At 46.9% G+C, this 16484-nt stretch overlaps 2 protein-coding genes across 2 annotated transcripts; both read right to left on the bottom strand.

The window, feature by feature from the left end:
• On the bottom strand, positions 1-3113 carry LOC123188097 (uncharacterized). The gene is made up of 2 exons (XM_044600134.1): positions 2690-3113; positions 1-1790 (listed from the first exon to the last, which is right to left on the bottom strand). Exons 1-2 carry the CDS (start codon positions 2796-2798, stop codon positions 244-246), a joined length of 1656 nt encoding a protein of 551 aa, XP_044456069.1. The 5' UTR covers positions 2799-3113; the 3' UTR covers positions 1-243.
• Positions 3114-6360: 3247 nt separating this feature from the next.
• LOC123188096 (pheophytinase, chloroplastic) lies at positions 6361-14380 on the bottom strand. The gene is made up of 9 exons (XM_044600133.1): positions 14008-14380; positions 13776-13868; positions 9087-9295; positions 8687-8831; positions 8538-8610; positions 7501-7647; positions 7296-7421; positions 6992-7178; positions 6361-6896 (listed from the first exon to the last, which is right to left on the bottom strand). The coding sequence occupies exons 1-8, from the start codon at positions 14253-14255 to the stop codon at positions 7119-7121; spliced, it is 1101 nt and encodes a 366-aa protein (XP_044456068.1). The 5' UTR covers positions 14256-14380; the 3' UTR covers positions 6361-6896; positions 6992-7118.
• Positions 14381-16484: the final 2104 nt, after the last annotated feature.

Here is a 16484-nt window from a genome sequence, read left to right as displayed (position 1 = left end):
TAATTAAAACACCTGTTACGAAAAAAGAAACAACAGATGACAACACATTGCACGAATGTACAGTAGAACACATCTACCCAAGAACAAATTACACTGCTGATTTTCTTTTGTACGTAATCATTGGGTTTTTTGAGATAGTCCTAGCGAGAGGGCATGGTCTCTGACCGTCAGATCAACGCATAATATCGATCGGACGACGACGGTTAGAGAACGGTCCCGGCGCATGCAATGAGCGGAAACGTTTCAGGGATCCCTCTCGTCGTTTCTCCAGCTGCCCTTCATCTTGGGCCCCGTGGGGCCTTCCCCGACCAGCAGCTTGTTCACTAGCTGAGCCAGCCGCTCCTTGATGGCGCGCGGCAGGATCCTCGCCGCACGGTTGATCTCGCGGCCTATGTCGTACTCCTCCCTCGGCCCCCACCCCCTCTCGAACCCGAGCCACGCCGGCTCGGCCACCTTCCCGGCAGCGCCGAGGTACTCCGCCGACACCAGCTCGCACCGCCCGCCGCCGGTGTCCAACCTGCTCCCCTTGGCGCAGTCGTTCCTTATCCCGACCCCGAGCTTCGAGTCCCCCTGCAGCACCATCCCCTCCCTGGGGTAGAAGGCATGGCCGTGGCGCGACGCGTACGCCACCGGCCGGCCGTCGAGGTACTCCAGCTGCGACGCGTCCGCCCAGGCGCCCGTGCTGTGCTGGGAGAAGTACATCCGGAGGAGCTCGCCGGAGAAGTTGCTCACGCGCAGCGTCAGGTGCTCCCAGTCGCCGACGTGCTCGCCGATCATGCCGAGCGGGATGGTGAGGGGCCCGACCTTGGCCCGCGCGGGGCCGTTGAACGGGTAGAAGAAGAACAAGGCGAGGTCCGTCGCCGTCCCTCCCAGCATCGGCTTCGCCTGCACGTACGCCTTGGCGCCGGCGAGGTCGCCCTTCTTGACCCGCTCCTTCTGGCCGGCGTCCGCCGGCAGGTCCAGCCAGTAGGCGTCGTCGTTGCCGCCGCCCTGCGGGAGGTTGGACCCGTCGGCGGCCACGGGCGTCGGCGTCGGGTTGCCCTTCTGGTACAGCAGCGCGCCGTTCTCGAAGAACCACGTGACCGACGAAGGGAGATACGGGTCGCTGGGGTGGAGGTACACGTGCGGCGAGTAGGCCGCGAGGACGGCGTTCAGCTGAGGCAGGTCGGGCATGCACGACGTGTAAGCCGCGCTGTTGTTCTTGAGACACGCCAAGGCCGAGGCGCTGGCCGGCGCGGCGTTGCTTCGTGCAAGGAACGTGCCGGTGTGCACGCCGCGGGCGTCGATGCCGCGAACCGCGGGTCTCAGGCCGGTGGCGCTGAAGCCGTCCTTGTCGCTGCCCCACACCGACTCCTCGGCCTCGCACGCGTCGGTGAAGTCGGCGCGGACGCACATGACCTCTCCGGGCTGCGGCTTATCCTTGGTGGCCGTGACCGCCACGCCGACGGCCTTGTAGCCATCGGGCGGCGTCGGGAGCCAGAAGAAGCCCGCGCCATCGTCCTGGCCGCTGGACCAGACAAGGGCGTAGTCCAGCGGCGGGGCAAGGAGCGCCCCGGTGCCGGACGCGTCCCGGGCGACGAGGACGTGGCCGAAGAGCGGCCGGTTGTTGGGCTGCGCGTAGTGTCCGAGCGCGTGGAATCCGGCCGGGACAGGCGCCGGCTTGAAGAAGGTGGCGCCGAGGCCGTCTTGGCCGCCCTGCGTGGTGGACCAGACCTTGGCGAAGGTGGTGACTTGGCGCACCTCCATGCCTCCCAGGTCGATGCTGCCCTTTGCGAATCCTCCATCTGAGGCTGGAACAGCAATGCATGCCAGCGGTCAACCAAAATGTTTCAGAGTGCACAAAACCATGCTAATGAAAGTTCGGACTAGTTAGTTAAACACAATAGTAAGTGCAAGAACTCAACATGTGGTGGGATTTTGAGGCCGATTTATACGACTACATTTTTTGCGGGAATATACGACTAGCTAATTGTAAGAAGTACTCTTATATGACATCTAAACAAATTGTGGAATACTGAATTCATGGACTACATTTTTTTTGCCGGAGTACTGAATTATGCTCTTATATGACATCTAAACAAATTGTGGATATGATCGGCATATTTGTGTCCGGCACACAAATTTGTAAGTCGTAATAATTAACCAATAACAGAAAACAGAAATTACACACTAATGTTATTTTGAATGAAGACAAGGCATAACGTCCAAAACATGTTGATGTGATCGATGGGTCAGGAATATGCTCCTGGCTTGCGTGTACTCCCTCCATTCCACAATGTAGTGCTTCCTCTATCCCTGTGCTTCAACTTTGACTATAAATTTAACTACCAAGACCGATTGCGGCGGGAGCAAAAATTGTATAGTGAATTCGTATTCAAAAGAAGTTTTCAATTATATAATTTTTTTCCCCCGCAGTTGGTCTCGTTGGTTAAATTTATGGTCAAAGTTGGACTTCGGGAAGCGTGGGCGCACTATATTTTGGAATGAAGGGAGTATTATTCATATTCTCGCCAACTTGATCACGTACTCTATGTCGTAATGAGTTTACATTAATACTATAGAGCAATTTTGTTCACTTCGTAGTTTCAGCCAAAGCTAGCATCCTCGACATGCCTAAATTAGTCCGCTTCTTAACTACTATTTCATGAGAAGAAGAGCAAAAAGACATGGCATGAACATGCAAACGTACCGGACGAGGGCCACGACGGCTTCACCGCAGGAAGATCAAAATCCCTCTCCACGGGCAGCGCCGCCGTGCTCATGGGCACACAGCCGAACCACGACCTGCCCCTCTGCATCGCCGGCCACCGACGAGGACAGCAACGACGAGGACGACGACGGCGGCGGGAGGATCGAGAAACCTAGGCCGAGCGAGGCTGGCTTGCTTGCTCGAGGCGTGCACGGGTCGTCTGATCTCGATCCCTAGCTCGATCGAGTCACTCGCACGCAGCTGCACAGGAAGCGAACGCCAATGGCGTGCCTTTAAATGGGTGGCTCTTGGCAGGGAGTCTGCCTACCTGTCCCTTTCGGCGCCGGCTTGGCAAAGACCGCTGGCTTATTGGCTACGTACCTGTGCTACCCCTGTCTAAGAAACTATGCATAGACACAGTGGCTGTCCGTGGCCTGTGGTCACTTGCAAGTAAGCAGGGTGCTTTTATTGCCGATGACTTCACTTCTCGTAGCCCGGCCTGGCTTTCGCTCTGGCCTTGCTTTGCTTTGCTGGCCTTGAGTAGGAGCATCTCCAATAGCCGCGCTAAATTAGCCCCGCGTCGCAAATTAGACCGTTTTAGCGCGCGCAACGCGGTGGATCGCTCCAGCGGGCGCGCAAAAACGGCGCGCGCGCTATAACGGGTTGGGCGCGCGGTCGAAAACATTTAGCCGCGCGGTGTATTTCAGGCGCCCGCTGCAGCGCGCGGCACACTCCAGCGCTCGCGCCCGCACTTCCTCTCCCACTTCCACCCCCCGTCCGGCCGCGCCGCCGCCGCCGCGCGCGCCCTCCGGCGACCGTTCAGGCTTCCCCGGCCTATCCCCGCGCGCCCGCGCTTCCGCCCCATCCCCTCCTAGTCCCGCCGGCGCTCGCGCGCCTCCGTCGTTCGAGGAACAGCGCCCGAGCGCTCGCTGCCGCGCCGCGCCCGCAAGGTGTTTGACAAAACGCCTACAAGGTATGTATTGCTCAAACTTCATGAATTTGATGCATGTTTTGAATTGTAGTTTTTATAGTATAGTATTGAACATTGTAGATGAGTTCGTCGTATGATTCTTCCGAAGAAGAATTTGATATGGAAGAGGAGGAGGATCTTGCAATGATCCTAGCTATGCATATAAAAAAAAACCGAAGCACGGTGGTTCGGTTATGGGTCGGCAGAAAATTTGGAGGGATAGGATCGATGCTCACAACAGATTGATCAGGCATTATTTTGCGGAGAATCCCATATACCCCGAGTCGTATTTTCGTCGTCGGTTTACGATGAGCACCGAGTTGTTCAGGCGCATTGCAGAGAAACTAGCGAGCCATGATCGTTTTTTTCAGCAAAGGAGGAATGCCGCCGGAGAGATCGTGCATAGCACCTTTCAGAAGGTGACAGCCACTTTACGTATGTTGGCATACGGTAATACCGGCTGATCTTGTTGATGATCACTTGGCTATGGGTGAGAGCCAAGCCATCATGTGTGTCAAGCGCTTTGCAGTGGGAATTATGCAAGTGTTTGGCGAGGAGTATTTGAGATCTCCCAATGCTGAAGACGTCGCAAGGCTATTGACGATGAACAAAGCTCGCGGTTTTTCTGGCATGCTTGGCTTAATAGATTGCATGTATTAGAGTTGGAAGAATTGTCCAAAGGCATGGCATGGGCAATTCCACGGCCAAAAAAGGGTTTCACTATAATCCTTGAAGCGGTGGCCGATCAGGAGACTTGGATTTGGCATGCATTCTTTGGAATGCCTGGATCTTTGAATGACATCAATGTTGTCAACCGGTCACCACTGATGAATAAGATTGCAAACGGTGAGTTGCCACCGGTGCAGTTTGTAGCAAATGGCCGTACGTACAACTATGGATATTATCTAGTGGATGGCATCTATCCAAAGTGGCAAACCTTCGTGAAGCCGTTGAAAAAGCTGGAAGGTAAGAAAAATCTTGACTTCCACAATGCTCATGCGGCGGCTAGAAAAGATGTGGAGAGAGCATTTGGAATTTTGCAAGCCCAATTTGCTATTGTGAGAGGACCGGCTAGATTTTGGGATCAAAAAATGCTTTGATACATCATGCACGCTTGTGTGATCATGCAAAACATGATCATCGAGAATGAGCGTGGCCAAGATTTAGACTACTCACAGTATGAGCTCTTGGGATATCCCGTGCGAGTGCGACGGAGGGCTGAAAGGGTAGCCCGTTTTATTGCCTCCTATCATGCCATTCGGCGTCCCGCAACGCACAATGAACTTCAGAATGATTTGATTGCAGAGTGGTGGGCATGGCATGGACGACAAAGAGCATGATGATATCTGCATTCGGCACTGTATTGTTCATGAACTATTTGTTGTGTTTATTGCATTTGTTGTACTGAACGATAAACTATTTGTTTGAGTTGTAATGGTAACGAAATTAAACTATTTATTGTTGATTTATTTTGTTTGTTTGATCATTTTTGCTCATAATACATGTATATGTGGTTTGTGCGGCGCGCGCGTGCTGTATTTTTGCGCTCTGCTGGAGCGGCGCGCGCGCTGCATTATAACGCGGTTGCTGGAGCCAGCGCAGTCGGGCGCGCTAAACCAGCCGAAGCGTGCGTGGCAAACATGTTTTTTGTACGCGGCGCTTAGCGCGGCTGTTGGATATGCTCTAAGTATGGCTTGGCTTGACGGCTCTTCCACCCCCGGGAGAACACAAGTCTGCTCTGGTCTCATCCATTATCCATCTCATCATCTGCATCACGACACCAACCTCACTTTTCATGCGTACATACAAGGTGCGTTGTTTAGTGTTTCGTGCCCGTCTGGACTACCGGCCCGGACGTGTGTTAGTTGGAGACCAGCCAGCGTACAAGGGATCGTTGGACGTGGAGAGACTATAAATAAAACGTGCGGCAAAAAGCCACCATCCGCCGCTAGGTACGGGATATGAGCTGCATTGTAGTAGTAAGTAGTAAGACAAACACATGCATCGATCTCGACAAGAAGGCGGAGACTTAATATGCCACATTATTGCAACATGCGCGTAGTGGTTGGCATGGCGACAGGGCGGCCACGGCCGGACCTTCGTCGAGGGATGGTTTGGAATAAGAAAGACGTTCATGCTCTGCGTGTTGGTTTGTTTAGTTGGTTCACACACCAATCACGCGGGGCAGCTGACCAATTATCAGCCGGGTATTCGGGGATGAACGAGCCTTGTCTCCCAGTGGGACTGTGCAAGCGTTCACATTCATGGGGGCAGCCTGCAGTTTAGTTTGTAGTAGTAGTTCCTAGGTGGAGAAAAAAGTAGCCAAATAACTCGCGAGAATATGCGACTAGAACATCCATTTCCGACTTCCATCTGGCAACAGTCCTGGCATTGATTTCAATGGATGAACCGTTCGTGTGCTCCTGTCAGGGCTGAAGAAATTAGAAGGGGGGCGGGCCAGGAAGCATTCCACGCACGATAATGAAAATGCACTATTACTAACTTACAACGTGGTGAGTTTTTGAAAATGAAATGATGAAATGTGGCCCCGTAAACTTTGGTGCAAAAGTATGAGAGACACGTATCCGGAGGATAGAGGGGTGGCGGGCAAAACCTAGCCGCCGACGTCATGACGGGCAAGCTTTATGCCGCAATTACTTTCCTATTCTCAGCGGAAGCAGAGACGAATATGGAAATCCCAGAAATGGAAATGGAAGTAGATATTGTCAGAACTGAATACAAAACAAATACTGTGCAGATACACACGTATGTGAAACAAAAAGTATGCCAGAATTTTAAAACCTGCTCGAACAATACAGAAAAGCGCAACCAAGAGTGTTGCATTGAAAATAGTAATAGTAGTGAAAATTTTAAAATTTTGGTCAAGCATTCCTAGGGGAGAAAATACTTTTTACTTAAGATACTGTAGATCACTTCAAATCTCTTCTTCTGTATGCAAAGAAACCTCAAGTGAAAAGATAGGTAACTTTGACTATGCAGACAAGGACGAAAATTAGCCACTACTTCTCCAAATTATATACATATATATGAACTTGCGTTCACTTTCGATGAACCTCCAACAGTTTCGACCAGAATAAAACACCTGTGCTGCTCATACTGATCTCCGTTCTGAGGAGACTGGTTCTTCTGCTGTAATAAGATGAAATAAGATAGTTCCTCCTCATGTCTCATACCTCAGCTATAAATGTGTTTCCTGTCAGTGCTCAAATGGAAGTTCTGCAGAGAGAAATTGCAAATTTTCCCAATGAAATAAGCAATGCAGTATTTTCTACAACGATTTCACATCAAGTGTTTGTGGTAAAAATTCTTACCACGGCCTACAAAAGAATGGACCGTTTGTGATCCTCAAGTAAAATTGGCATCCCCATATTCCAGCAACTCTTCGCTCGAGTTGACCATGTACCCATGTAAATAGGAAACAATCTACCCATGTACGTACTAACTATGGAGCTTAACAAATGATTCAACAAGTGGATTTACAAGCTCAGGTGCTTCATCCTGCAAGGACAAATACAAACAAGTGAGACAGATGTTACTTGATGCATACAGATGGTTACTAAAATGCTAGATTACAGTACAAAAATATTCGACTAAACCCAGCTTCTGATAGAGCACCTGAGGGCAGTGTCCAACATTCGGGAGGACAACAAAATCTTCGACAGCATCAAAAGACCCGTAGGCTCTTCCAAGTTCCACAGGCTCCCATGGATCCTTCTCTCCCCAAGCTACCAAAACTGGACACTGCACAATCCAAAACAAAACCTTATATTACTAACAAAATCGAAAGAAACAGTCAATCACACAACTGGGGAATCCTAACCTTCACCATGGGAAGTAAGTCTTCAGGTAGAGGACCTCCAGAATAGCAGATGAACTCAAGGAATACATCCACAGCACCGGGATCAAGCCCTGGCTGCAAGATCATCTGAACCAATTCATCTGTGACAGCGGATGTGTCATGGTAACACTGGAATTTCAGCAGAATTCGAAAAAAAGCAAAGATAGAGAAAATAAGTCCCAATGTAAGTGAAATATCCAAGCAAACTTTAAATAACTAAAACAGAAAAGGTTGATAAAATAAGTTCCAATGTAAGTGAAACTATCCAAGCGAACTTTAAATAAGTAAAACAGAAAATCACATTCTGTACTTCAGAGACGATTAAACCAAAGCATGGTATTATTAGGTGGTTCATGAAAAAGTCCGATATTGTATTCTTTTATTTGCATGAAGCTGTTTCAGTTGCAAGTTTCTGGGAGGGAAATCCTATTAGCGTGTAATTAAGCCAAATGAAGCTGTCCTCTAGAATGCAAGGTATACAATTCACATGCTTGCTATAACATGCATGCATATCATATCTCTTCCCTTATCAGATTCAAAATAATGTGCCATCAGGCATATTCTAAACTGAATGACATACATAAATGTGATACAAATTATCTTATACAAACTTCTACATAAGAGATAAATAAATAAATAAATAAGCTATACTGCAACTTCAATGGGGCAAACATACATATTGCTGGGAAGAATACACTTTGCCAGTCTTATGGAAAATGAATTGAGTAATAAATTGTAAAATTTTCTCTCAGATGGAGAAAGGCAAGCTTATAGGCATGATTTTGGTTTAGAGCTTAAGCTTATAGTAGCTTTCAGTTTCAGATCAAGCTTACAGGCCTTAGCTCCAATACTAGTAATGTTTATGGCACATCTAATTGTATTTAGAGAAGGATTTGTTTCTCCTCATATGATTCAATTGGAGCAATCCAGACCTTTTGCTTCTACCTATTCATGATGTTCGCCATCTGAATATTATGCTGTATAGTATCTTTATAAAGATAGTAGGTTAAAATAATTACCTGACAAAGAATATTTTTCACGGATTCTGGTGTTGCAACAGCATTAAAGAAGAGCTTCCCAATAACAGTGTTCCTGACAATCAGAAAAGGCACTATACCAAACTACCAGTGCAAACCAAGATAACGAGAAAGCATAAAATGTGAGTTACCTTAGGAGATTTTGAAATGATCTGATGAAAGGCCTTCCAAACCATGGCTGCTTATTGATATGAAGCATCCTTAATGAAATATCCAATAAAACAATACCTTTGCATGTTTGGGGTTCCATAACAGCTGCCTGCAGACCAACAAGCCCTGCAGAATAATGAAACAACTGCAAGGGTTAAGAAAGATGTTTCTGCTAAAATAAATCGTCCTCAGTTCATATATAAATAAATAAACACAAGATTGTTGATCAATCTAATTTTAATCAGCGTCATTCATTTACTCATCATGGTAATAATTAGAAATATTAACACTTTTAATTTCTGAGCCAGGATATTGCTATAAATTCATTGGCTATATAAAAAAATAGAATGTTCCATTGCTCTGCATAAACATCCAACATACCTCCAATTGAATTGCATATGAAGAAAGCATCACTCTTGACAACTTCAGCACAAAATGTATTCAACTGTTCTCCCCAAGTCTCAAAAGTATAAAAGCTCTCTTCGAACTCACGTGGATTAGGTTTATCAGAATACCCATAGCCAATTAGATCAATTGCATAAACTCTATTTGCCATGGCAAGAACAGGAATATTTTTCCGCCAATGGTCACTGAGAAAAGAAGAGAAATAAGTACAAGGTTCCTAAGAAAATGGAAGACGGCTAACTTACAGGGGAGAGGAAACATTATGATTCTAACAAAAGAAAAAGAAACCCAGTCTAACAGGGGAGAGACCTCATGGAATTAAATTAAGGTAGAGCCCACCCCTGTCTGAGGCTGGTCATAGTGGGAAATAACTTAGACCAGTAACATGCATATGTCACTAGTCCATGTTAGTACCTCCATAGTGGGTAGTAACATATGTGTAGTATCATGCAAACCTTCAATTATTTAGATGTAGACTCATTTTGTCTTGGGGTGTGTTATGTTACGGTAATATATTATGTTACACAAACATCTCTCTCCTCATTAACTACTTGCCATATAAGCAAATTCGCCTTGGGATGCGTTATGTTACTAGCTAAGTTATTCCCACTATGGCCAGCCTCAGGTGAGATACCAGAAATTCCATCATGACTGGAGTTGAACCTTGGTCGGCAGGAATGCACCACCGTGATCCTACCACTAGCCCAGTTTAATGATTCTAACAGAAGAACTAATATACTCTGGCAGACTCACTTAAATCAATTGTGTCATTTCTTCCATGAATACATGCTATGTGCACCTTTAAAGTTCATATCACCATCATACAACATGATGAAAAATCACCCAGACAGTTCCTATGATATGGTAAAGATATTCACAAAATAGGTAAACACATTGCTAGCTAAAAAGATATATATTCAGACCTAAAGAACAAGGTGGACTTGGTGTTCTAAATCTCTGGGCTCGAAACACCACCCTCCTCCACAACTTTTATAACCATGCAAACATCCCATGGGTAAATCTGCTATGGAATGCCTACTATACTGAAAATACAGTCCCCCATGCAGCTGCACCCAAGGGATCATTTTGGTGGAGATTATTTGGGATCAAATGATCTGTTCAGAGGGCTTGCATCTTGTACTGCTAGTGATGGAAAAACTATGACGTTATGTAAAGATATATGAAATGGCAATATTGTGCACAGCAAATATCCAGAACTACACTCATTTGCCAAGGATGACAACATCTCTATGTTTCAGGTAATTAGTGCAGCACAGAATGACTTTAATATTTACTCCAATTGCCCCTGTCTGTTAGGCACATCAGCAACAGCATCACCTGAGCAATGCCAAGCTTTGTGCACTAGCCAATGCAACCAAAAGTCCGGACTTATGGATTGGGCTAGGCAATCCACATATACACTTCAGTACCCCCTCTCACGTGTGACGTGGGGTCAACACGTGAATAGGCTAAGAGGTATGGCTCAAGAGGCCTATACATGGACACAAGGGGGGGGGGGGCAATTTTTGGATAAATTGTGAAAGTCAGGACTTGAATTCAAGACCTTAGGCCCTGATACTGTTAGGAAAGCAACTTATCTTTATTGAAGGCCCAAGGGGCATATATATATTACACAAGACGTGAGGTGCAAGGAAACTAAACATAGACTAATAAGGACTCCTAGACCAATACTAATACTCCTTAACACCCCCCCTCAAATGCCAAGCGTATGCAATAGCATTGCATTTGAAGAAGTGTAATACTAAAAAAAATGATAATCCAAATCCGCGTCTTGAGAGTGTCGTCGTAGCATGAAGAGTCTTCAAAACCTGTCGAGTCGCCAAAGGGGATAACGAAGAGATGGCACATCAGAGGAAGACACCGCACCAATAGAAGATACAATAGAAGTATCAAGAGAAGATGGGTTGTCAAAAGAAGATGGCCATCAAGAGAAGAAGCATTGCTTAAAGAATCATGGCCCATGAAAACCGACGGCGAAAGAAGCTCGGCGGCAAGAGAATGAGCTTAGATCAACAATGCAAAGAGAGGCCACAGAAATCCTATAGAGAGGACAATGACCAGAAAAAGGCTGACGGACAAAAGTTTGGTGGACTCGCATGACATGAGAAACACAAAATATCAACGGATTTGGTGGACACAGCAGAAAACAAGGAAGGTAAAATCTAGGAAGCATACACGACACAAAGATGCAAAATCCATCGTGTATGCAGAAGACATTGGACTCCTTTTTTTTGTTGTTGAAATCAAGATGGGAACGGAAAGACAGCAGCTAGTATGCAGGAGCGAACTCAGCAGCAAAGCAGCAGCTATAGCACAGCAGCCTGAACGCAGCAGCACGCACATCGATCTGGAGCTGGACGAGGTAACCCGATCTGGCGCACAGGTGCGAACGCAGCACAGTAGCCAACCAGGCGAGGCGGGCTTTGATCCATGCAGGCGATCACGGCTGTGCAGGCGCACGTCATGGGCGCACTCGTCACCAGTTTGGATCCAGCGAAGCAGCTGGGCGGCAGGTGCCCCGCGAACGACAGCGGAAGACGAGATCGACCCAGAAAAGAATAGATCGACCGAGAAAAAAAAAACTAGTGGATCGTAAGGACGAGTTGCGGCGTCCGGAGACCTAAACCTAGGCTCTAATACCATGTTAGGAAAGCAACTTATCTTTATTGAAGGCCCAAGGGGCATATATATATTACACAAGACTTGAGGTGCAAGGAAACTAAACATAGACTAATAAGGACTCCTAGACCAATACTAATACTCCTTAACAGATACCATGTCAAAGCTTCATGTACTAGCCAACGCAACCAAAGGTCCGAACTTATGGAAATGACTAGGCAATCCACATATACACTTCAACAAGAGACAAAATTATCCACATGGATAGCACTCATGAAAAAGATAGTTGGAAATTCCTATGGGAGATGAATCATTCTGCACCAGAAAAATATATAAAGCCCTAAATGTTACTTGTGACATACCATTGCTTGTCAAATGGATCTGGAAAACTTGCTGCTTCTCAAAGACAGAGTCAGCACTACAGATCTCCTCAGGAAACACTTTCACATTGAATCTAGTATATGTGTTCTCTGTGATGAATGTCCTGTTGAAGATCTACTTCGCTTATTTTTTGGATGTTCACTCAGCCAAGGTTTCTGGTGGGGTATTGCCGTATTGGTACCGAATCACCCGCAAAAAAATAAAATAAAAAGTATTGTTACAGAATGGGAAACTGATACAAATTTCTTTGAGATGATCATGCAAGCCAAGCAAAGATACTCTTATGAGCACTTCATGGAGATCATGATTATTGAATGTTGGAGCATATGGCTTCAGAGAAATGGAAAGATCTTTGTAAATGAACAACCATCCATTGTTTCATGCGTAGCTCTTTCAAAGTCTCTTTTGATCTTGTTATGCATAGAGCCAGGCCTAGCCTCAGAGACGGCATGCAATATTAGCTAGACAGCTTGTAAACAGCAGAACCTTTTCCCCTGTTTTTTGTTCTTCCCATATGTACACACACATTTATTATAACATACAAAATGGCGCAGTAGGGGCCTTCCCTAATGTTTTTCGCTCAAAGAAAAGAACTAATTTAGCTTAAGATCAAATAGTTCCAGCATTATTGCCAGGAGCAATGCATATTGAGCTTTTATCACAAATGAAGCACTATATTTCCAAATAGGAAAGGTGAAAAGGAAATTAACAAACTGATATCAATTATGAATAGTTATAGATTGCTACTCCAGTCTCCAAATAGTAGCCAAACCAATTTAAGTGGTAAAGCTATTTATATACTTTATCATCAGAGACCAAAAGTCTTAACTTATATTCACAGCAGATTTTGAATTCACCACTATTCACATTGGATATGTGTCTTTTTTGTTCCCCGATGATTGGATTTTCATTTCAAAAAATTTGGTATGGTGGATGCATGGTGTGTCGTTGTCTGGTTGTCATTTTTTTTGCAGATTGTTTAGCTATTGCTTACTAGTCTAATCTTGCATTAGTAGCACAGTAGCACTTCAATACTTCTCAAAGAACAGTGCGCCAACCGGACACTTTGGCAAATTGGTACCAAGTGTAACGGCAGTCATAAACCGTATTTATGCGGCTATGCCATGAATCCATGATCACTGAAGAACTTTTGTTGCCTGCAAATCTTCTATATCTAAATAGCTAGCCCCCACTAACATATTTCTCTCAACATGCAAGCATGCCACCTCATCATTCAACATGCATAGGAAAGGCCCACCTCAACATGCAACTATGCATATTAACAATCCACTTCAACATGCAAACATGCATGCATGTAAAATTCCATTCTATTATGGTATTAAATTTAATTCTTATATCATTTTTAAAACTATTATTTCAAATATTCATGTTTCATATAACCAAAATCTCACAAAAATACTGCAAAATATTCCTGCAATGCAAACATGCATGCATGTAAAATTCCATTCTATTATGGTATTAAACTTAATTCTTATATAATTTTAAAAACTATTATTTCAAATATTCATGTTCCAGATAACCAAAATCTCACTAAAATACTGTAAAATATCCCCGCAACAACGTGCGGGGCATCATCTAGTACTTAGTAAACTGTAAACAAGAGTGTGCGTGCACGATGCGTACCTGTTTGCCCCGAAACCATGAATTAGAACCAGTGCAGGGCCAGACGTTCCGGCGCACTGATAACGAATGTTATAGCCCTTCCAATTCCATGTACTGCACACGAAACGAACAAAGGAAAAAAAAATCAAGAACACCATTATTTTTACTTATACTATAAGGGAACTTGCCGAATCAACCAGAAGTAGGGAAATGCAGAAAGCGCAGGTAAAACAGTCCAGAAATTGGCGCCAACCTGGTACGTGCCTGGGGCAGGGGCTCCGACGGGGCAGACGGGCCCGGCGCGGCGGGAAGGCTCTCCTCGGCCGGCTCGGCCTTGGAGGCCTCGGCCCGCAGCCGAGAGCGGGGCGAGTTTCCAGAGGAGAGCCACGAACGCTTCGAGAGCCGGGTAGAGGGGGCGTGGTAGTAGGCGGCCGCGGCGGCAGTCGCGCTGCGGCGGCGCGCGGGCAGGGAGACCAGGCTGGGTGGGGCCGCGCACGCCATCTCGCCGCGCGCACGGCACGGTGCTGCTCGAGGCTGCCGAGGACAGGAGAGGAAAGCGAGGCCGCGGGGAGGGAGGGAGGGAGCTGGGAGAGAAGCTTTTTTTTTTTAACGGAGCGTGTGGCGCGAGTCGTCCATGTCTGATGGGCGTTCCGCCGCGTGGGCGAAACGGGACGGCGGAGGCGCGGGGCGGGACGGACGACGCAGTGGTTTTCTGTGAGCCGCGCCGGTGGACTGGAGTCGACGAGTATTTAGAGTTTTTTTTCCGACGTCAAAGTCGTATCATAGTTTACTTTTATGGAAAATGTTTCAGAGTTTTTTTTGAAGAATTTACAATGGCATTCACTAGAAAATCCGGGAGTTCATCGACCCACTTACAAGAAGGATTACTATAATAGAAAAATGTTTTTTCCCGAAAAGAAAATGTTTCAGAGTTAAATGCACTGCAGGTTCTAAATCTTTTATCGAAATGTCGATTTAGTCCTAGTTTTTCTTGAGATGCATGTTTAGGTCGCAATTCTGTAGTAAATGGTCCACTCCAGGCCTTTTTTGCCATGTCAACATGGAGTTGGTTTTTTACAGGAAATCCTTTATAAACCCTCCTATTCTCATTTCTCATTCCCTAGTCCCCGATCCACTAGGCAGGGGCAATGCCAGCAATCAAATGCCATAGTTCGCGGGAGAGCATGACGACGAGGCTTGGTAGCACACTGTAGCGAGCTACGACAATTGCATGTGTGTGTGCGGTCTTGCGGGTGCTAACCCATGGCGTCCTAGACCAGTGGGTGCGTGTGGAGCCGCCGAAGCGACGCCGACAATGATTGATAGCGGTGGCGGTCGACGATACTAGGCGGGAGAGCGACAGAGGGAGAGAGGGAAGCATGGGAGCAACACGAAAGAACCGCTAGGCGCTAGCTCACCTTGAACACGCCATGGCTGTGCAGTATGGAAAGGAGTTCGAAAAACGAATCCATGGGCGGTGGAGGCGGCTGCTGGAGTGGGCCATCGCATAAAGGACAGCTCGGGACGAAATGCTTCACATGGATGGAATGGAGACCTTCTGTAGAGCATGTCCAAGCTTTAGGAGGAGATCGTCTTCAAAGGGGCTCAACATAGTCGAGGATTGAGGCATGGTGGCGGCCACCGAAGGCAAGGAAAAAGATGAAGGGTGTGGACGACTTAGGGCATGTAGGATCAATATTTCCTCAAGAAGGCTCTAAAACTAATGGCGGAGGTATCGGGCATAGTCTTCGGGCCAAGCAAGGTCTTGAAGGAAATATGCCTAGAGACAATAATACAGTTGTTATTTATATTTCCTTATATCATGATAAATGTTTATAATTCATGCTAGAATTGTATTAACCGGAAACTCAGTACGTGTGTGAATACAGTTTCGTGTCATTTGGACTTCGTTTGATACTCCAACGGTTAACCAAGGGACCGAGAAGGCCTCGTTTGTGTTGCAGCCCAACACCCTTCCAATTTGGCCCAAAACCCACCTAAACCTCCTCTATCATCTCGGTCGTTCGATCACGACCGTGTGGCCGAAAACTGCACCTCATCTGTACTCTCCTAGCTCCCCCTACCTATAAAAATGTCTCTTCCCCGAAAATCACGGGTCAAACCCTAACCTCCCCCTCTCCTCGCGTTGCCGGACGAAAACCGCCGGGCTGGACGTGTTCGACCCGCGCCGCCGCCGCCACGTGGCAGCCTCTCATTCGCCTCCGCCCCGCGCCCACTTCACCGCGCCGCCACCCGCGCGTCGGCCTGCCAGGCCCAGCGCCAACTGATGAAGCTATGTACCTAGGGTAGGGTCATGGACCTGTCCCAACTGCCCTAACCAAGGACATCTCTAGAAGAAATCACCTTTCAATCGACTTGGAGGTGTTCCACTCGACAGACTCGAAGACACTCGATCAAGAAGCAATCACTCGACCAAGACCAAACCACTCGACGGCCAGGAGACCTAAAGGCACTCCGCACGCTAACGGTCGGTTATTAAGTAGCTTTTATGGTCATCATAGCACTTTATTAGGGGCGTTACCAGTAACGCCCGACCTTAATGTATTTAAAACCCTGCACAACTGAGGGCCGGAGGGGTCCGGCGAACTCTATATAAGCCACCCCCTCCTCAGTGTAAAGGGTTCGCACCCCTGTAAAACATACACGCATAATCCAGTCGACCGCCTCTGGGCTCCAAGACGTAGGGCTATTACTTCCTCCGAGAAGGGC

This window comes from Triticum aestivum, chromosome 2A (assembly GCF_018294505.1).
Source record: "Triticum aestivum cultivar Chinese Spring chromosome 2A, IWGSC CS RefSeq v2.1, whole genome shotgun sequence".
NCBI classification, from domain to species: domain Eukaryota; kingdom Viridiplantae; phylum Streptophyta; class Magnoliopsida; order Poales; family Poaceae; genus Triticum; species Triticum aestivum.
This window is presented reverse-complemented; position numbering and strand designations above follow the sequence as displayed.